The following is a 20,777-nucleotide window of genomic DNA, read 5'->3' as shown; positions in this document are numbered from 1 at the left end:
AGATGAAAGAAAATGGACTGCCTATTACCTAAAATACTGCCATCACAGGACCTAATTTTACTTTGGATGGCTCTCACCGTTGAACAAAAAGAAACAGAATTAACTAAATAACCCTCCAGTTCACTTCTCCGCTCAGTTAATTCAACTGCCAGCAAGATAATGGAATGCCGGGATTTTGTTTCGTAAGACTCTTCTTCCTCCTCTTCCTCTACTCCCCATCCCACAACAGTCTTTCTTCTACATCGCTCCATCTGTCCTCATTACTGTCTCTTACGCCTCTCCTTCAAAAACCTGAAGAGCCCCCAAAATTTCCGGGATTATTTATGTTAGAGCTGAGAGTCACTTATTACTGTGGATCTCTTCCTATCTAGGACAAATCTCACTTAAACCAGGCTTGAGGAGGGACGATACACCCAGGGGTTAAAATGAGGTATGAGACAGAAAGAAAATTCATCATCACTAGCAGTATCTACTTGCTCATTGTGCTGGGTACTCCACACTCATTTCTGTTGAATCATTTCCTATTACGGCTTTTCCTAACATCTGTCCTTTTAGCGGGGAGCTTTCCAGATGCACACACAAAAAATCCCTCCAGTGACACAAAGCAAAGGAGACACTCACATCTATTGCATCTCTCTCAAAAATGCGCAACTGCAAGAAGAGTTCTAGTTTGATCTTGCGTTCCTGGAAAAGTTCCTCCATCTGAGACTGGGCCTCATCCAGCTGCTGCAGGACTGTCTCGATATGATTGATGGAGCTGTTGTGAGGGGTCTTGTTGCTGGAGATGGCAGAATCTCTGTTAAAGAGCCGGGGAGGGAAATGGAGACTTTTTAAAAAGACAAACAGGAATTGAATGAGAAAGTCCTACATTGTTGAGTGCAAATGACCAAGTCCGGCAACTACAAACCTCAGAGGGAAGAAAGCAGGAAGTTGGATTTCTTGTCTCAGTTCATTTAACAAGGTGTTTTTTTTTTAAAAAAAAAAAACCAACTCTTGTGTTTGGAGGGTGTTTGCTTTACCTTTTTAAAATAAAATAGAAGAAACGTGCTTCTGTCCCTGAGCAACTTAATTTTAGGCTGTGCTGGATAACTGGTTAATTTCTAATTTCTGTGACAGTTCCAATGGAACTGAACATGGTGACTCTACTATCTACCTTTCCCTCGTTACATAGAGATGAAAACAGATGCGCTCATCTTGTCAGGACCAACACTGGGTTTACCTTGTCTGAAGTGGGGGCAAATGACCTTCCAAAAGGGCGTCTACTCTTAGCATCTTTTGAAAGAGCAAATCTTTTCATAATCCCAGCTACCAGAAACATCTTTGAACAATTTGAGCTCTGGTTGATAACTCTGTGGGCTCATGGGCACAAAGAAATCAAACTAAATACACCACAGCTCTCAAAACCTAGGCTTGAAAAGTAAATGTACAAGCTTTGTCTTTTTCCACTGCTCACAGGATAGATGGATCTAGTTATCGGCACTATGCAGAAGGGACACTATTCTTCCCCCTCTTGGATCTGCCCTTTGTTTTACACAACCAAGGCTCTTAAACGTCTAAGTAATATCCCAGGAGCAAGTTTCAGCTGAGAAGGTATAATAGTTTCAGTCATACACCAAAGCTGGCCAGAGCATTTTACCAAGAAGGCTGAGTGGATCGCTAGAATAATCCGCACCAAAAGTCCCGCTGAGGGGTGGCATAAACTCATTAGGCATAAGGGCGAGGGGAACCAATGTCATGCAAAGTTGGGTGGGTGCCGAGTGAGTTGGGTGAGGGCTGAAAGCAACTTGTTAAACAAGGAGGATGAAGCCAATTGCTTCTAAAAATAAAAAGGAGAAAGAAAAAGCACACTGCCAGAGTTTCTGAGCCTTTGTCTGCAAACAAAAAAGATGGGAAAATAAGAAGGAACTGACCGTAGCTGTTGTATAAGGTCCTCCCCTTCCTTGATCACGTTGACTGTAACTTGCAGGGTGGTCTGCTGCTGCTGGCCAAAGCGTTTGATCAGGTCTTGCACAGCTTCGACCGACTCGGCATAGACATCATCCAACAGCTCCTTCTGCAACTCTTCCAGCCATGTCCAGAGCTGGGCAGGGGCAAAAACAACACAAAACAAAACAAAAAAATCAAACAAAACTGCACAGTGAGGCAGAAAGTCCTCAATCCAAATCCAGCCAGGGGCTTTGGAGGGAGCGGGCTGGTCCTGCGGCTCAACGAGAAATACACTGGGAGGGAAATGGTGGTAAAGTGCTCTCAGAGAGATGGGAGGAAGGAAGGAAGGGAGAAGCATCTCAACAACAGGCAGATTCAAACGGCCAGTGACCCGAGAACAAAAAAGCTCCACCGGTGCCGCTGCGCTGGGAAAGCTAAACATTCAGAGCCGAAAGAGGAGGGGATGTGACATAAAAACATGAAAAAAAAAGAAATAGGAAGTCACTTTTCCCAAAGCAAAATACAAATTTAAACTGGAAGAATACTGCCCAGGAACAGGAATGCTGTAGATACTAGAAGGGTGACCATATTCTACCACAGTGGTGGCATACTAGAAAATCTGGGCGGGGGGAATGCCAGGAAAATCTTGAATCTCATCTCCCAGGGGCTCCATCCTCTGCTTCCCCACTTTCCACTCTTACTTTGGCACCAAGCGTTTGGGCAACCCATATCTATGATAAACACTTTGCCACTCATTTTTGGCTATTAAAATGATCATTTTTGAAAGTTTCCATTTTCATTTGTTAGGAACTACAGCGTTTCCTATAAGGAAGCTATTTGTGTACCATTAGGGGATGGGGAAACTGAGCCACCTAATTTTCCCAAGTTGTGGGCAGGGAATGTGTGTGTTATACTGCTAGACTGTACTCTCCCAAACGCTTAGTACAATGCTCTGCATACAGTAAGCATTCAATAAATACAAGTGATTGATCACATGAACAGGATGTGGCTCGCTCTGGGCAGGGAATGTGTCTGTTTTATATACTGTACTCCCAAGCGCATAATAATAATAATACTAATGACAATGGCACTTGTTAAGCACTTACTATGTGCCAAGCACTGTTCTAAGCTCTGAGGTATATACAAGTTAACCACACTGGACACGGTCCTTGTCCCACATTGGACGCGCACTCTTAATCCCCATTTTTTTTACAGATGAGGTAACTAAGGCACAGAGAAGTTAAGCGACTTGCCCAAGGTCACACAGCAGACAAGTGGTGGAGTTGAGATTAGAGCCCATGATCTTCTGACTCCCAGGCCCATGCTCTATCCACTACACAGGAAGCACCCAAAAAGTACAACTGACTGCAAAAAGCATTTTTAAAATGCTTTTTTTCTGCAAGATTAAGATGCATTTCTTCCCGGGTCAAATGAGACTGGGAAGCATCAAGATTTTTCAAACCAGTACCTACTCTGAGTTCACTGGTGCTGCTGTTGAGAAGGGAACACTTTCTGGAAGAATGAATAACTAACTCCTTCAGGTCCCTAGGGTATCATTCAGTGCACTGGAAGGGGTAATTCATTTAAGCTAAATGGACCCCTGTGGCTTGAAACAATTAGACTATTTGTAGAGTGATAACTCCGGGCCAAGCATTGTGCTAAGCACTGGAGTAGATACAAGATAATCAAATCAGACACCTTCCTTGTCCCACTTGGGGCTCATGATTTGAGAGGCATGGTAAGGAGGTATCTTATCCCCAATTTAGATATGAGGAAACTGAAGCACAGATAAATTGCAGGCTTGCCTAAAGTCACCCAGCAGGCCAGTGGAGAACTGGAACGAAAACCAGCTAAAACCCACTCTCTCACTCTCCCCACCTGCTGTTTCCCACTGCACAACCAGATGAGGAAACTGAGGCACAGAGAAGTGACGTGCCGAAAGGTCACAAAGAAGGCAAGAGGCAGAGCTGGGAGCAGAAATTGCCAGTCCTGTGCTCTTTCCACTGGGCCACACTGCTTCCCGTTACCAATACGGTTTTTTTTGTAGTAGTAGTAGTAAAGGTATTTATTAAACGCAAAGCTCTGTGCAAAGCACTGTGCTTAGTACTGGAAGACAATACAGTTGAGAGTTAGTCAGGGTCCCTAGACCTCAAGCGGCTCACAATCTGCTCTTGCACCTTTGGGGTAGCAACAGGTCAGATGTTTGGGTCATGCCTGAATGGCAGCCTGCACACTGCCCATTGGGAGGGAAGGAGGAGCTGCTAAGGGAAGAGTGCCCATGCTGCTTCGAAGCCATCTCCACCTCCAATCCGGGAGGTGGCAAAAAAGGGGGAGTGTCATTTTTTAATAGGTGTGCATTTCCCAGAAGGAGTACCATGTTCTGATTGTATATTTTCTCCAAGGGAAATGCTAAGTGAAAAATTGCATTAAAGCAAATTATGGGATCTCAATACAATCCATAATACAATATTACTCATCTTAGTACTGGTGGTCTAGAAAAACTGTGGGTTTAATAACAAGAACAACAAAAAAAACCCAACAAACCCACCACTTTCCTTCAAAGTTCTTTGGGGCATTAAGATTTCTGAAGTTTCTGAATGGGATCTTGAATGGTCCACATGTCATTTCAGGAAATTATCTTGGCAGCCTTCAGGATGGTACACAATTATTAAAGACAGGAAACTGTATGACATTCTTAGAATGAGGTTTCTGCAATTTACACCTCTCTGTCATTAGATACAAAGATCAAATATTCTTCTAGTATATACAAGTATTCCTTTGTACCTGAATCCATAGGGAAAATTTGATCTAAACGTTTTGAATGGCTCAAAAGTTATTTTGAAAATTTATTAAATGAAATAGGCTTAGGCGGCTTAAAACATAACAAACATTTCTTAATGACTCTAGAAATGATACACATAAAAATCATAAGCAGTAAACCAACACTCCTAAACTGCAACTTTGTGCTGACACATTTTAAAAGATGAATTTTACATGACCTAAAACCTAACCAAACTGACATCTATATCATAAAGGGAGACAAAATATGAATCTCTGGAGTTTTGAATTTCTTCACACCTAAATATAGTAAGGTCTGAGAAACATCTGTTAGCATTAGTTTGTATCCTGTACAATGGCTTCCCTGAGTTCTTGGGAGAATGCCATCAGTACCTGTGGAAGAGCTCTTTCTTTCTTTTTTAAAATTAGCTTACTCACTGCAACATCCTGGCAGCTTCAATATGTTTCCATGGGGGCAACCTCACGGGCACCTAACTGACTACTCGACCCCTGAACCTTCTAGAGTTGCAGCAACCCTAAGAGACCACAAAGGAACTGACCTTGGTGTTTCGCTTTGAAAGAAAAAAAGAGGAAGGGGGAGGCGGGTGTTAACTACGATACCAGTGTCAATACGCCAGGAGGCTTGAGCATCATTAGTAGGCCACCATTTGGAAGTCTCACGTCCACTGACTCCACTTCCCAAACAGCACAAATATTTCACGTCTTCAATTCGTACTGAAACACTTTTGACACTGTTGTCCTCGGCAGTCGGGAGTATGTTGGGGTATAGATCAAGGAAGAAGAAACATCCACCTGTCCTATGTGACTTAGTCATGTATTTGCTTGGAGGCAGGAGGTTACACCGGATGATTTATCAAGATGCTTCCAGGTCTGTTTAGGAGGCAGTCCAAAAACCCGTAAGATCCCAGTCTGAATTCAAGGAGCTTTGGCAGCCGATCCGGGATACTGGCAGTTTTCGGTTGGCACTGCTATAGGATAGAGAGGGCAGTGGAGGGAGAAGGCAGGGTGCATGCCAGGTTCTTGGCAGGGACTGGAATCGTGCTGGGGCACCTGTTAATTTCTAGATTCTATGCTTCTGCTGCCACTGCCTGAGCCCCAGCAGGGCCCGTGCTGCCCGAGAGGCGGTGGAGTGGGCAGAGAAGAGCAGAAGAAAGGCAGAGAGACTTGGGATGGCAGAACAGAATGCCTGAACAATGATCCAGGTGGCAGGAATGGTGTGAAATCTGGAATCAATTCGGTGGGCAGCTGAGCCATTGGCAGCAGCTGGCTCACAACACCCCGGTCCAGCGTAAAGGCTGGGGTTGCCACCCCTTGGCCTACTAGAAGTCTCTGATAATTTGCCTTGTTCTCTATGTTTTGCAGGGAAACAAGTGATCAGCCACTGAAAAAGCCTTGTGTGCTACGCATCTGCAGATCTGTTAATGAAGCTCCAAACCCAACAAAAGAGAGAAAGAGCCATGGCCCCATAGCCCAGAAGTAAACTCTTGGGCTTCCTCCTGAAAGACAATGATCATGTGACCAGGCCTTCCACAAATCCATTTTTCAGCCATTCATTTCCTCTGTCCTTGAAAAACAAAAAATTGGCATCCAGGCACTCCTGGTTTCAAAAGCACCTGCATTCATTCTCACTTTCGCTGCTCTCCCTGGCTAAAGTAAAATGCATAAAAATGTACTCAGGTTTGAAACTCCTATTTTCAACCCTGCAAAGCAGCGCAGTCCAATGAAAAGAGCCCCGAACTAGGGGTAAAGAGCCCCAGTTTCGAGTTCCGGCTATGCCACTGACCCTCTGTGTGATCTTGGACATATTACTCTCTGTGCCTCAATTTCCTCGTGTGTAAGACCACGAGCATTATGTGTAACAGGGTCTGTGTTCGGTGCTTAGGGCATAGTAGGTGCTTAATAATGGTAATAGATAAAAGAGGCTATGGCTAATGTGCTTTCGCCTCATTTTAACATTAGGTAGAAAAACAAAAGACCTCAAATTCAATCCCACACGGCAAGGGTAGTGTTCTCTCCAGGGTCAACATGCAAAACAGATTAAGCACATGCCCAAGGATGCCTTCTGCATCCACCTAGAACAGTAGTTTCTACAAAAAAACTGTGAATTCGTTCTTTACCTATTCGACATTAACAATACACAAGGCAAAGTTCTAGCCTTCCTTCACTGGACATAGAAAGTGAAATCAAAACGCCATGCCAACCAAATGGTGAGGGGATTCGATTCAACCATACTGGACAGCACTTTAAAAAGGGGAAAAAAGAGGCAAATTTTACCAGCAACTGACAGTTCTCCACACTCAGCAAATGCAATCTGATGAGGTTATTTTGAGACCTTCAACAACACATTTCCTGGCCTTGTGTTTAGCTGCCTAGACGTCACTGTGCTTAACTGCATCCCTGCTGACAGCTGTTAATTCAAATTGGCATTTGACCAATGGTGCCCCTCAAATGAAAAACTGATATTTAGATAAAATAATCCACATAAGATTATTACTACTGCAACACTGATTTAGAAATAAAACCAATTTTTAATATTTTAATCATTCCATTGAAACCACCAACTCACACCTCTAAAATCTTCTGGTTTGGACTCTTATATTCAACATTAATAATTTCCCTCCCCGAAGAAAGATGGGTATTAGTAATGGAAATCTAACACACTGAAATTTTCCAATAAAAAATTATTTAAAATTAAGCCCATAGAAAAGGTTTATGCTTCTCTGTGAGTATAAATCTCTGTAGAATTGTAGTACAGTGAACTCATCATCATCAATGATACTTATTGAGCTGGTACAAATGTTTCCTGCCCACAACAAGCTTCAAGTGTAGATAGGGAGAAAAGTATTAATATGAATAAATAATTTATAACATATAATTTATAGATATAACAGTTAACATTATGGTATTTGTTCAATGCTTACTATGTGCCAGGCACTGTTCTAAGTTCTAGAGTAGGTACAAGATAATAGGGTTGGACACAATCCCTGTCCCACATAGGGCTCACAGTCTTAATCCCCATTAGACAGAGGAGGGAACTGAAGCACAGAGAAGTTAAGTGACTTGCCCAAGGTCACAGCAGACAAGTGGCAGAGCCAGGATTAGAACCCAGGCCCTCTGATTCCCAGCCACGTGTTCTTTCCAGTAGGCTCTGCTGCATCTCAACCTGGCATGTGGTGTGACTCCCAAACTCAATTCTCCTATCCCAAGTCATTATCTGGGCTATTCTGATATGCTCCACACCTTCCACCTCTCTCACCTTACTGCCCTCAAAACTCTACTAAGAGTTCACGTCCACAAGACCGTCAGAAGAGGTTAGGGCCACGTTCTGGAACATTTCCACCACTCTAGCCACCTCTAGCAGTGTATTTTGAAAATAGATGCCCATGGGTTACTTAGAGCTAGGTCCCTTGTTTTCCTGCTTCATGTTATAAAATCATACTATCCCAGGAACCTTGTCTTCTTTTTATTTTTTAATTCTCCCAGTGAGTCTTCACTAAGAACTGTTAGATGAAAGAGTGAATAAATAAATGGATAATTGGAAGATTTCTAACAGTGCACTTGGGAAGCACTAGCTTAATATTTAGCCGGTTGTAAATGTTACCCCATTTCGGAGCTGAGGTGAAATGTAAATGGAGAGGTTAAGTGAGGTGGCTAAAATCTCTTAGAAACTACACTAAGTGAATCAGGTCCACAGAAACCTCTATTTCTGGTTCTGAGTACTCCTTAATAGCTCAACTATTTGTTTCTGCTGAAAATATCTGTTTGGCCATGAAATGTTTTGATAGAAATGAATGTTTGGTTTGGGACAGTGAAGACACCAAATGTTTTCACAAATGTTTCCACCCATTGCTTTGGGAATGGATGCCCTCACAGCAAAGTTAACACAATATTAGGAAAGCACCACTGATGGCAACAGCATTCACTGGATGAAAATATGGGCAAATGGTTAAGGAAGCTGGGGTCCTATGGCCACTAATAATAATAATAATGGCATCTGTTAAGCGTTTACTATGTGTCAAGCACAGTTCTAAGCGCTGGAGTAGATATAATCATGTTGGACACAGTTCCTGTCCCACTTGGGGCTCACAGTCTTAATCCCCATTTTACAAATGAGGTAACTGAGGCACAGAAAAGTGAAATGACTTGCCCAAAGTCACACAGCAGACAAGTGACAGAGCTGGGCTTAGAACCCAGGTCCTTCTGACTCCCAGGGCCATGCTCTATCCACTAGGTCACGCTGCTTCTCAGTTTCACTACAGACAGGCTATGGCAGATGGTCCTGGGCTGTCAGACCGAGGCCTCCATCACCTGACCCCTCCACCAGGGCATTAGCCAGCTATGTAGGAGCTTCTCTTTTTACACAGCATTAACTAAATTTGCCACAGGGCAGAACTGCATTTGTGTAAGAGCCAAAACATAAGAATAAATACAGTTATTCGACAGTGCAGAGGCTGCATTCTTGCGAAACTCTAGACTGTAAACTCTTCTATACCATAAGCCACTTGTGGGCAGGGAACTTAGTGAAACAGCTTGGTTTAGTGGATTGAACTAAGATTGAAGATTGAAGTGGATTGAAGCCTAGGAGTCAGAAGATCCTGGGTTCTAATCCCAGCTCTGCTACTTGTCTGCCATGTGACCTTGGGCAAGTCACTTCACTTCTGTGGGCCTCAGTTACCTCATCTGTAAAATGGGGATTAAGAATGTGAGCCCCAAGTGGGACAAGGACCGTGTTCAACCTGATTAACTTGTATCTACCCAAGTGCTTAGAACAGTGCTTGGCACATAGCAAGCGCTTAACAAATAGTAAGCTTTTAGCTAGTACCATTATTGTTATTATTTAGCACATAGTAAGCACTTAATGAATACCATCAATTGATTGCAAAAGATTAAGAAAAGCCCAGGATTCAGTACTCACCCGTTCTGACGTCGTGCACACACAGATTTGGGTACAAGCAGTTTCTTCGATCATGTGGCACGTCAAGCCCAAACAGGCTCGTGCTTCTGGAAAAATGTTCCCTATCTCCCAAAATGTGTACTGAAAACATGTGCTAGGGCAAAAATGAATGTACTTTTACTTTGACTGTGCTTGCCCTGTCCTTTTGCCCTGGAACCCCTTTCTAGGAACTGAAATTGAAAGCAACAGAAATGTAGCATGCTATTCTCCTGGCCTAAGGTGTTGTGAAGATCACTAGAAATTATTCATAAAACAAAACATCACTTCTTCAAGCCCTATTAATTTCTGCTAGCCAGTCAATCAACTGATGGTATTTACTGATTTCTTACTATGTGCAGAACACTTTACTAAGTACTTGGGAGGGTACAACAGAGTTGGTAGACATGTTCCCTGCCCACAACAAGTTTACAATCCAGGCATGACTCTTACCCCCTACTTTTTCACACTCTACTGCTGTCAAACAATGGCAGAGCTTAATTTAAAGAGGGAGAATCTGATCTGCAGGGGAATGAACCTGCTAAACCATGCTAAAATAAAACTGACACATCATAAGACTTGGAGTTTTCAATATTTCCTCTGGAATACCCCCTCTCTAGACTCAGTGAGTCAAATTTTACTGAAGTACAAATGTGTTAGATCTACACCTAGATTTTCTGGAAATGACAGATGTCTTCTGCATTTTTAATATCCTTATATTGTTTGCCTTCTTGGTTCTGATTACACAGAATAAATTCAAGCAAATTTGTTCCCTCTCTTCAAATGAGAGTCTTAAAGAACATTCAAATATAGCCCTTTAAAAATTATTCCATCTAATCCTCAAGAAGAAAAAAATTAATTAAAAAAAGATGTGCAGCTCACAGATTTTCTACGAAGACTTTATAACTAATGCATCTGAGAGTCAGCAACTCTGATGGCACGGGTCTGGGAAATTAGAAAGAACTCTAAGATGAAGGTTCATATTTCAGACTTCCCACTACTGCTTATTTCGCATCATTTAGGACGATACAGATTGGGTGCCTACTTTCAATCAGTGATAACTATTGAGTTCCTACTGTGTGCTGAACACTGTAAAAAGAACTTGGTAGACTATAATTGAGTCAGTAGTCAAGATCCCTGCCCTTAAGCAGCTTGCTCTATAGAGGGGTAGACAGACTCTAAAGTAAATGACAGATCTGAGTGCTTGGGGAATCACCACAGAAGAGTTGGACACGGAATCTGCCACTGAGGAGCTCCCAATCTAGGGGCAGGGAGGGGAACAAAACCACGAAAATACAATTAACTAAAAAGTGCAAGTTCCATGGCCTAAAATGTGTAGATATTAACCACGAGATTTATGGCGATAAAGATAAGTACCATTAATGACAATAACTTCTCTGTACCTCAGTTACTTCATCTGTAAAATGGGACTGTGTGCAACCTAATCAGCTTGTATCAACGCCAATGTTTAGTTCAGTGACTGGCACATAGTAAGAGCTAAACAAATGTCCTTAAAAAAATAATAATTGTGCCATTTGTTAAGCACAACTATGCTGAGCCCTATACTAAGTCAGGATAGACAAAAGTAATTAGGACAGATACAAGTCCCTGTCCCACATTGGCTCCCAGTCTAATTAGTAGGGAAAACAGGTAGTGAATCCCCATTTTACAGATGAGGAAACTGAGTCAAAGTTAAATGACTTGCCCTAGGTCACACAGCAGACAAGTGGCAGAGTCAGGATTAGAATCCAGGTCCTCTGTCTTCCAGGCCTGTGTTTTTTCAATAGTCTAGGCTGCTTGGAGTGGCTGGGAACAACAGTGGGACCAAGGTCCAGAAGGGCAGGGAGGGGGCAAAATGGTGGGAAGGAGACAGCGGATGTGAAAGAAAGAGAGAATGAGCAATTAGGGTAGGTTTACCACATCCTAGATAAATATGCTTACTTCTAAGCAACCAATACCCTCTAAACGCCATGTTTAATCTTGGGTTTCAGGTTATTTTGAGCTTCTAATTTAGAGACACTATAAAAAAGCATATACTCGAAAAAACTTGAAATAATTACATGCGATAAGGGTTTTATAGCCAACAATCCCTTCTTTCTAACTCCTTGATGACAGCTTGATATGGAATTAGGACTAACGAAGAGGTGGGATGCAGCATGGCCGAGTGGAAAGAGCACGGGCCTGGGAGTCACAGGACAGGGGTTCTAGCTCCGACTCTGCCAATTGCTTGCTGTGTGACCTTGGACAAGTTGCTTAACTGCTCTGTGCCTCAGTTTCCTCCACTGTGAAATGAGAATTAAAAACCTGTTCTTCCTTGTTCTTGGGCTGTAAGGCACATGCTGGACAAGGATATGTCAGTCTAATTGCACCTATCCCAGTGTTTCACACAGTCAGTACTTAACAAGTAACTTCAAAAAAATGGCAAGCAGATAATGTCACAAACTACAGGATTACCATTTAAATGACCTCAAGTGGATACCTGAACTATTAGAAGAAAAACATCAATCTGCAAACAACTTCCAATAATGCACAGTACATAAGACATGAACAAGCAGAATTCCTTTGGATTCATTTGTAGGTTTTTCACGTCTCTTGATAGCCTCACAAGTAAAATTCCTCCTTTCGGCAAGACTTGGTCTTACCTAATAAGGTAAGATCAAATTGCCAACGAAGCTTCCATTGGCACTTTACATGCTAACTTTCCCCACCCAAATGACCTCTCAGAGTATGAGTGACTGACTCACACCCTTTAGTGGCCTCAGTTGCTATTTGTGGGCATACCAGAGAGGGTACATTCTCCCTTTCTGCCTGACAGTAGCGGGGGAATCCGGTGCCATCCCAGTGAGAAGACTTAGGACTGTGGGCAAGTCACTTAACTTCTCTGTGCCTCAGTTACCTCATCTGTAAAATGGGGATTGACTGTGACCCTTACGTGGGACAACCTGATTACCCTGTATCTACCCCAGCGCTTAGGACAGCGCTCGGCACATAGTAAGCACTTAACAAATACCAACATTATTAATTGGCTAAAGCGTGCTAGTGCTACAAATAAAAATTATTCAATGGCCGCTTCTGCTGACCACGGATTCGTTTTTCCTAACACTCTCCTGCTGCAGGACGCTTTGGCCATTTCACTGCTAATTAGCATCTCCACTAGACAGTCAGCAGGGACAAATGAAGAGATGAAACTTCAATCGGCCAATTCTGTGACTTGTGAACAGCTACGGAGAAGAGTTCGATGAACAAAAACAGAGTCAAAAAGCTATAATGGGATTTGGATCTGATTTGTGGATTGTGTTGATCTTCGTGCTGCTTTTCTCCTATTGCCATGGTTAATTGAGATTAGCCTAGAGTATGGAACAATTTGGAATGTCCAACTATTAGTTAGAACTGGCAACTGGCAACAGATCAAATCTAACCCTTTGAATAACAAAATCCTTTCTCTTTCACATCTTTCATTGTTCTTCAACGAGCCGAACCCATTTGACTTCTTATATATTTTGTCATTTGTATTCACCTTAGGTCAGTTCTGGTGCCTTATATTTTAATTCAGATGTTAGTATCTGGTGCATGAACACAACATTCCGGGAAAGTATTATTATCTTCAAACTATGTAGTCATAGTGGTTAACCTACAATAGTCCATTTGAGGAGGTTTAAACAACTGTTGTGCAGAAATGAAAATCAAACTGACCGCATGTTGAAACACCAAGCATCATATGGGTTTGCAACCTCTATTTCCCCTTTAAACTAAAAAAAGACAAGTGATTATTGTTATTTATGGAATGCTTTAATGGTACTTGGGACTTTATAGAGCCAGAAGAATAGATCTAATTAAAAACTGTTTATTCACAGGACATAGGATCAGATTCAAAACTGGGGAACAGACTGTGTTGTGTCAAAGATGTGTCCACTTCCCAAGGTAACATGCAAGCCACCATATTCAGCCCATTCATCCACTCAGACACAGGCTTAGTGAAGTGAATGTCATTCCATAGCGTGTTGAGCAATGAGGGATGCCCCAAAGCCGCTAATGTGAGTGGATATTCTCCTTCCAGTCAGTAAGTCAGATGAAGATTTCAGAGAGGCAACCCCTAAGGATTACCATCCCAGCTGCCTTAATTATCTGCCAAAGAGAGTGACTATATTGCCTACCATTCTGGTAAACCTCTCTCTGGCTGATATCAGTGCCCCACCTCATCTGAGACAGAGATAGACAGAAGCAGACACCCACAGAGAGGCAAAGAAACAGACAGAAGGGGGTGGGTGAATGCACGATTCTTTTTTTATTGGCCCACTGCCAGGGACTGCTACTTCCAAAGAGTGAGTTCTCAATTTGCAAAGCCAAATTGTTGGCCACCCCCACCTAAGCAGGGGCGTAAACTCACCCTTGGTGAACTTGAGGAGCACCAGATGCTTATTTCACCCCACCCCACTCCTGCACCTGGTCGAGGGGAGCCACAGCCAAGCTGAGGCCTTTCCTGCCCAACTCTGGGCACCAACCAGAGGTTTTTTCTACCTTTGCAGGACTTCTGAGTCAGGAGGGGGTTTTTCTGGATCCCACTGGAGGGCCTGAGCTCCCACCCACAGAATCCTAATCCCCAGAACCCACCAACAATGGCACCCCCTCAGAAACCCACCCTAGGGGCATCCCTACACTCAAGATGAAAAGCGGACCCCAGAACTCTGGAGAGTCTGGTCCAGTGTGAATCTGGAAAGTATAGGGCACTTCTAATAATAACAGTAATAATTGTGGTATTTGTTAAGCGCTTACTATGTGCCAGGCACTGTAATAAGCCCCGGGGTGGATAAGAGCAGATTGGGTTGGTCACAGTCCCCGGCCCACATGGAGCTCAGTCTTAATCCCCATTTTATAGATTAGGAAACTGTGGCACAGAGAAGTAAAGGGACTTGCCCAAGGCCATATAGCAGACAAATGGCGGAGCCAAGATTAGAATAATAATAATAATAATGTTGGTATTTGTTAAGCGCTTACTATGTGCCGAGCACTGTTCTAAGCACTGGGGTAGACATAGGGGAATCAGGTTGTCCCACGGGGGGCTCACAGTCTTAATCCCCATTTTACAGATGAGGGAACTGAGGCACAGAGAAGTTAAGTGACTTGCCCACAGTCACACAGCCGACAAGTGGCAGAGCTGGGATTCGAACTCATGAGCCCTGACTCCAAAGCCCAGGCTCTTTCCACTGAGCCACGCTGCTTCTCATTAGAACCCATGACCTTCTCACTCCCAGGCCCGTGCTCTATCCACTACACCATGTTGTTTCCCATGCTGCTTCTCCCTCTGGCCCCTCCACAGTTGCTGAATCTCTCTGGAGTTTCTGAACTGGGGAGAAGGCTGAAAAACAAGTGAGTGTCCCAACAGATGGATCAATAGCCCACATAGCTGACCCTGCCTACCATTTTGAAATGATATCAATGCAACAGTGACAATAAGGCGAGCAGTATGGCTTAGGGCAGTTTTATCTTCCATCTGTGTGCAACAGTAGCATTACTGCATCCCACCTGCTCTTCAGAGAGCAAATGACCTTTCAACCAGATAGAAGAGGTGGCCCCTTTCCCCACACAAGAGGAAATGGAACATACACTGCTGCAGGAGCCAACGGGACCCAAAAGATTAATTTCTGTGAGACACTGGATATGAAGATTCTTATCATCTAACGGGCACCCTCCCCAAAAGCCCACTAGTAATTGAAATATGGTCCGCATATCCCTGCTTGATTTATCATCTTGGCTTTCAATGACATGCAGTTCTTTGTTTGGTAAGGGTATTCAGAATCAAACAATTTAGGTCGGTGCTTTTATTTCACCTCGCTGCCCTTGAATGTATGATGGGTGGATGCTAAAACATATCTAATTAGCTTTCTGCTTTCCCTTGCCCCATTTCTTTTCATTTCCTCTTAAACTAATCATAACCGAGTTCCACAAGGTCTGGTTAACATATGATTTCTGAGAAATGTCTTTTTTTTCTTCTCGCAATTTTTTCCTACACAGAGCAAATGTGAGGAAATATTTTCCATTCTAGGTATTTATTTACATTTGGAGCAGCATAGAGGCACAAGAAATTGGTGAATCCGGGGAAACCCTATTGAACTAAAAAGCTACTTGTTTCTACAAAGCAGACAAAGAAAGATGGGAAGATAATGACACAGCATTCCAGCATCCTGCACCCAATAAAAAATAAATCTGCTCTCTGATCAGCCCCTCTTCCTAAAATGCCCTCCCTGATCCCTAAATTCAATTTCAGTCCATTTTATAAAAATGTGTACACCCATAAGATCTATAAATCATTAAAATGTACATATTCAAGAAGCCTAGAGACACAAAAGAAACCCATCTCCCTTTTGACACACAGCTAAAGTGGCAATTTCCCTAGCCTTACTAGAATCCTTGCAGCCAGTCCTAAGAGAACTGAGTTAAAGCCCCCTAGAATCCTGCTGTCTGTTACTTACATTGTTAAACAACAAAAAAAAACCAAAACAGCTTAGCCCGAAAGAATATCAACATGTTTCAAGGCAGTTTTAGAACATAACAAATAGCCCCAAACTATATTGTGTTGGTGGCAACTTGACATAAATCCATTTTCAATTAAATTTAAAACTACATACTAATACACAAATGTGAAAAAGATTCTTATATTTTACAAGCCACAATGTCTGGGCTCGAATCCTTTCCTCAGATACATTTGGCACACCGCTGTTGTTACAAAGAATAATGGACCCAAACTTCACCATTAGGGCATGGTTTCTGCAAAACACTTTCATTCACTACCTACCAAGAAATATAACAGGGCCATAAAGCAATAGATAAATTTTAATAGGACTAAAATTGTGAAAAAGCAATAATTACTATGAGCTTCTAGCATCTGTCTTCCTTGCTACAGGTTTTAAAATCGTTATGAAGTATTACTATGTGAGTCACAGGACTATTCAAAACTAAACTAAACTAGAGAAGCAGCATGGCTCATTGGAAAGAGCACGGGCTTTGGAGTCAGAGGTCCTGAGTTCGAATCCCAGCTCTGCCACGTGTCAGCTGTGTGACTGTGGGCAAGTCACTTAACTTCTCTGTGCCTCAGTTACCTCATCTGTAAAATGGGGATTAAGACTGTGAGCCCCACGTGGGACAACCGGATTCCCCTGTGTCTACCCCAGCGCTTAGAACAGTGATCTGCACATAGTAAGCGCTTAACAAATACCAACTATAGCTCAGGCTACATATGGAGGAACTGTTTCTTTTTTTAACTTTCTAATTAGGAAAATATCTACAGGAAGGATTTGAGTAGACAAGATTTGGGGGGGAAAGGGGAAAAAGATGAGGAAACTGAGGTATAATAGAGGTGATATAACTTGTTTGAGGTCACTAAGCTGCTCAGTGGCAGAAAAGGAATGAAAAACCAAGTGCCCGCCTTACCAAACACGTATTTATTCCACTATATCACAGTGCCCCTAATTAAGAATTACGAATATGCTTTGAAAAAATTCCACAATGTCTAATATTAAAAGAAAAGAAATAAGGATAGGACCTTTGTGCATAAACTCTTCCATTATATGGTACGCTCCTTGAGGACAGGGATCCAGACTCTTACTTTCACTGTACTTTTACTCAAATTCATTTTACTTGTCTCTGACCTGTTCTATTCCATGCCCCAGTGAGAATGGGGCAAGGAGGTAGTTGAGAGGGCAGTTGGAACAGGACAAACTGCTTGCATCACCATCAATTCGTGCGAACAGGTTCTGTGGTCCAAAGTCTCTGCAATGGGACTAAGTCTCCATCACTACTTGTGTAAGTGCTCAGTACGTGTTCCGCATTTATCAGTGAATAAATGAAAGGGGGGAAATATCTTTCCTAGACTACTGTTTTCTTTTTCTCATTTAAATATTCAAGAGATCACACACACACAAAAAAACTTCGGTAAACTATGTTTTGGTGGGGGAGGATGGACAGGGCAGTGTACAGCCTCTGCCCTATGCAGCAAAAGCTCCAGAATCCATTGTTCTTGGAACCTAGTAATGTGCATGGGCTTGGGGGTTCTATGGTTTTACATACAGAATAATGATAGTGTACCTCCTACACACATACTATTACAAGATAATAAATCTCTATGTGAGGGTTCTCAAATATATTCTCCAAAACCTTTAAGGATTTGACTAAGATCAGGTGATTTCCCCTCTCTTCATTCTCATATGAAGTAGAGTCAGTTCCATGCCATTCCCCTCCAAACATAGTGAGTTTCATATGTTCTCCTACTCCCTACAACCCCTACTTTTGAGAAGCAGCGTGGCTCAGTGGAAAGAGCACGGGCTTTGGAGTCAGGGCTCATGAGTTCGAATCCCAGCTCTGCCACTTGTCGGCTGTGTGACTCTGGGCAAGTCACTTAACTTCTCTGGGCCTCAGTTCCCTCATCTGTAAAATGGGGATTAAGACTGTGAGCCCCACGTGGGACAACCTGATTCCCCTATGTCTACCCCAGCGCTTAGAACAGTGCTCGGCACATAGTAAGCGCTTAACAAATACCAACATTATTATTATTATTATTACTTTTAACCCACTTGCATGTTCCTCAATCCCAACATCATACTCGCTCCAAAAAGATCACACATCAAAAGAGCACATGGAAGACTCCCATTTCCACTTTCCAAAAGGGAAGGAGACTTCTATTTCCTCTTAAAGCTAATAAGCAGAGTTGGAAGAATAATTTTAAAAAAACAGTAAACTGATAGTTTCTGCCACTCTAGAGGTATTCTGAAAAATCTGAGAATTCATTGGAAAGAAAGATTCCTTGGTCTTTGCTCATTAGATAACTAGTATCATATTTCCTTGTCCTACTTAAGGGACAAAAGCCCCCAACATATTCTCCTCAGACTAAAAAGTAGTGAACAAAAATTTCCCCCACTTTTTTTCCTGTCCAATAGCCATTATAATTCCTGGCTTCAACTGTTTAGCCAGTTTTAGGCTACTAAAAGTAATGAAATTAAAATGCAAACCAACATTAAAACAGGAATGATTATTCAGACAATAGTAATAAAAACAATCAGAGTAAAACATCCCTCGCTCTTTCCAGATGTGTTAACATCATCATGGCAATAGTACTTATCAGGGTATTTTTCAGGCTGCTATATTAGGTTAACTGAAAAGAATGCAAGTTCCATGCTGACAAGTTAATATCGCTACCTTAATTCTGCTATTTTCTGACTGTTTGATTCCCTTGCTTAAAATCTCAGGCTTAAGGGACGTCTTGCACTTAACTGAGGATAGTCACATGGTTCGATAAAATCAAAAGGCAATCAAGATTGCATCCACATGACCAGCTAGGAAACAAAAAAATTCAACCACGCCTACCACAAGAAAAACATCAGGTCCTGATCTTGAGGCACAATGGTCATCTTGCCACCTTGATCCCTGCAATTAAACTGTCCACTGCAGATTTCCCAAACCCCACTCTTCCCATCTCCCCTCTCCTCATTCCCCCAGCAAAAAGTGCTTCTGACCTTCTTACGTTTAATCAGACCACGTGGAACAGATCTGTCTCCAAGGAGGTCCATTTCCTAATGTGAGATGAAAAAAAGTCTAAAAAGTCTAGGGTCACGCACTCATTGCCTTCACTGGAAATTCCTGTCATGGACCAGACCTGTTCCATTTTAATGTATTAAAGCTGAACAAGAATCCACGTCACCAAACTCAACCAGTCATCCACACTCGTTTTAAAAATAGGGGCCATGTCTCTTTGTGGGGCTGCCTTACCTCCTTGACGTGGGTGTGGAAGGAAACAGACATGTCCAGTAGGATCTTGCGTTGCTCCACCCGCCGGACAAAATCCTGAATCCTGTCCTCCAGCTGGTGGGCTGCTTGATAAATCTCTTCTGGGTCACATTCCCCGGTTTGAGCCAGCTGTTCTGCTGCTTCTAATAACTTATCTGCATTGGTATATGTGTTCTGCAAAATAAAACAGCCGGGGGGTGGGGGGGAGGGTGAAAAAGAGAAGTTTGAACCAAGCCAACACAGATGGAAAGTATAACACATTTACATATAGAGGGAGCATGGACATAGTCAAGTTGAAATGCTCCTCATTGTTTTAGCAAACTAAATCATTTGAGCTGGAAGCAATGTAACATGGAATTCCTGAAATCACCTCTCCTTACCTTTTCTTCACATTAATGATAATAATAATAGCATTTATTAAACACTTACTGTGTACCAGACATTGTGTTAAGCCTTGGGGCACATCCCAGATAATAAGATCAGACCAAGTACCTTTCCCACATGGGACACTCAGTCTAGGAGGTAGGCAGAGTGGGTACCTTATCCCCATTTTACAAATAGGGAAGATGAAGTTCAGGAAATTGAAGTGACTTGGCCAAGATCGCATAGCAGGTCAGGGACAGAGCTGGGATTACAACTCAGGTCTCCCAATTCCCAGTCTAATCCCATCTAGTCATGTAGCAAAGGTCTTCAAAATAGTACAGGGAACACTGGAACATATCAACCATCACCTTTTATTTTTTATGGTATTTGTTAAGTGCTTACTATGTGTCAAGCCTCATTTGAAGTGCTACAGTGGATACAAGTAAACCAGGCCACGTGCAGTCCTTAGCCCACATGGGGCTCACAGTCCAAGTCAAGACCTTAAACACTCAAAGCAACAAGATTTTTTTTTCCTTAAGAATCTTTGCAACTGTGCTGCCAGCAATCAGTATGAAGGGAGGAACTCCAATTGCCACTTCATTTTTTTTTGTTTTTTTAATGACTGTAAGGTACTCCTCTTTTGTTTCTTTTTGTGTCTTTTTGGAAGTCCCCAAAGTGTACGGCAAACAGTCAAGTTCCAAAACCCTGCTGAAATTTTCCTGGGTGGGGACTTTTCCCTTTTCCTTTATCATAGATGTCACCCATTCTTATAATGTCAAATGAAGTACAAAAGAACTGATTGTTTCCTAAAGTTTTCACTTAGTTTATGCATGTATGAATGTATGCATGTTTGAAGCTAGATGGTGCCTAGTAGGACTGTTGTTTCTCTAGCCCTGTGCTGACTTGCAAAGACGTGTCCTTTAGGATGTGGCCGGTATAGAAGACTTGCATTAATGTCTCCCTGGTAAGCTCTTTCTGGACA

At 42.5% G+C, this 20,777-nt stretch overlaps 1 protein-coding gene across 2 annotated transcripts in view; it reads right to left on the bottom strand.

The window, feature by feature from the left end:
* TRIO (trio Rho guanine nucleotide exchange factor) overlaps positions 1-20,777 on the bottom strand; it is a 324,651-nt gene that overhangs the window by 137,928 nt on the left and 165,946 nt on the right. For both annotated transcript variants that reach the window (XM_029054039.2, XM_029054043.2), the window contains exons 11-13: positions 19,415-19,606; positions 1,911-2,080; positions 622-796 (exon numbers count right to left, since the gene is read on the bottom strand). In XM_029054039.2, the coding sequence (XP_028909872.2) occupies positions 622-796; positions 1,911-2,080; positions 19,415-19,606 (537 nt within the window). The remainder of the gene's footprint in view (positions 1-621; positions 797-1,910; positions 2,081-19,414; positions 19,607-20,777) is intronic.

Source organism: Ornithorhynchus anatinus, chromosome X3, assembly GCF_004115215.2.
Source record: "Ornithorhynchus anatinus isolate Pmale09 chromosome X3, mOrnAna1.pri.v4, whole genome shotgun sequence".
Taxonomy (NCBI): domain Eukaryota; kingdom Metazoa; phylum Chordata; class Mammalia; order Monotremata; family Ornithorhynchidae; genus Ornithorhynchus; species Ornithorhynchus anatinus.
This window is presented reverse-complemented; position numbering and strand designations above follow the sequence as displayed.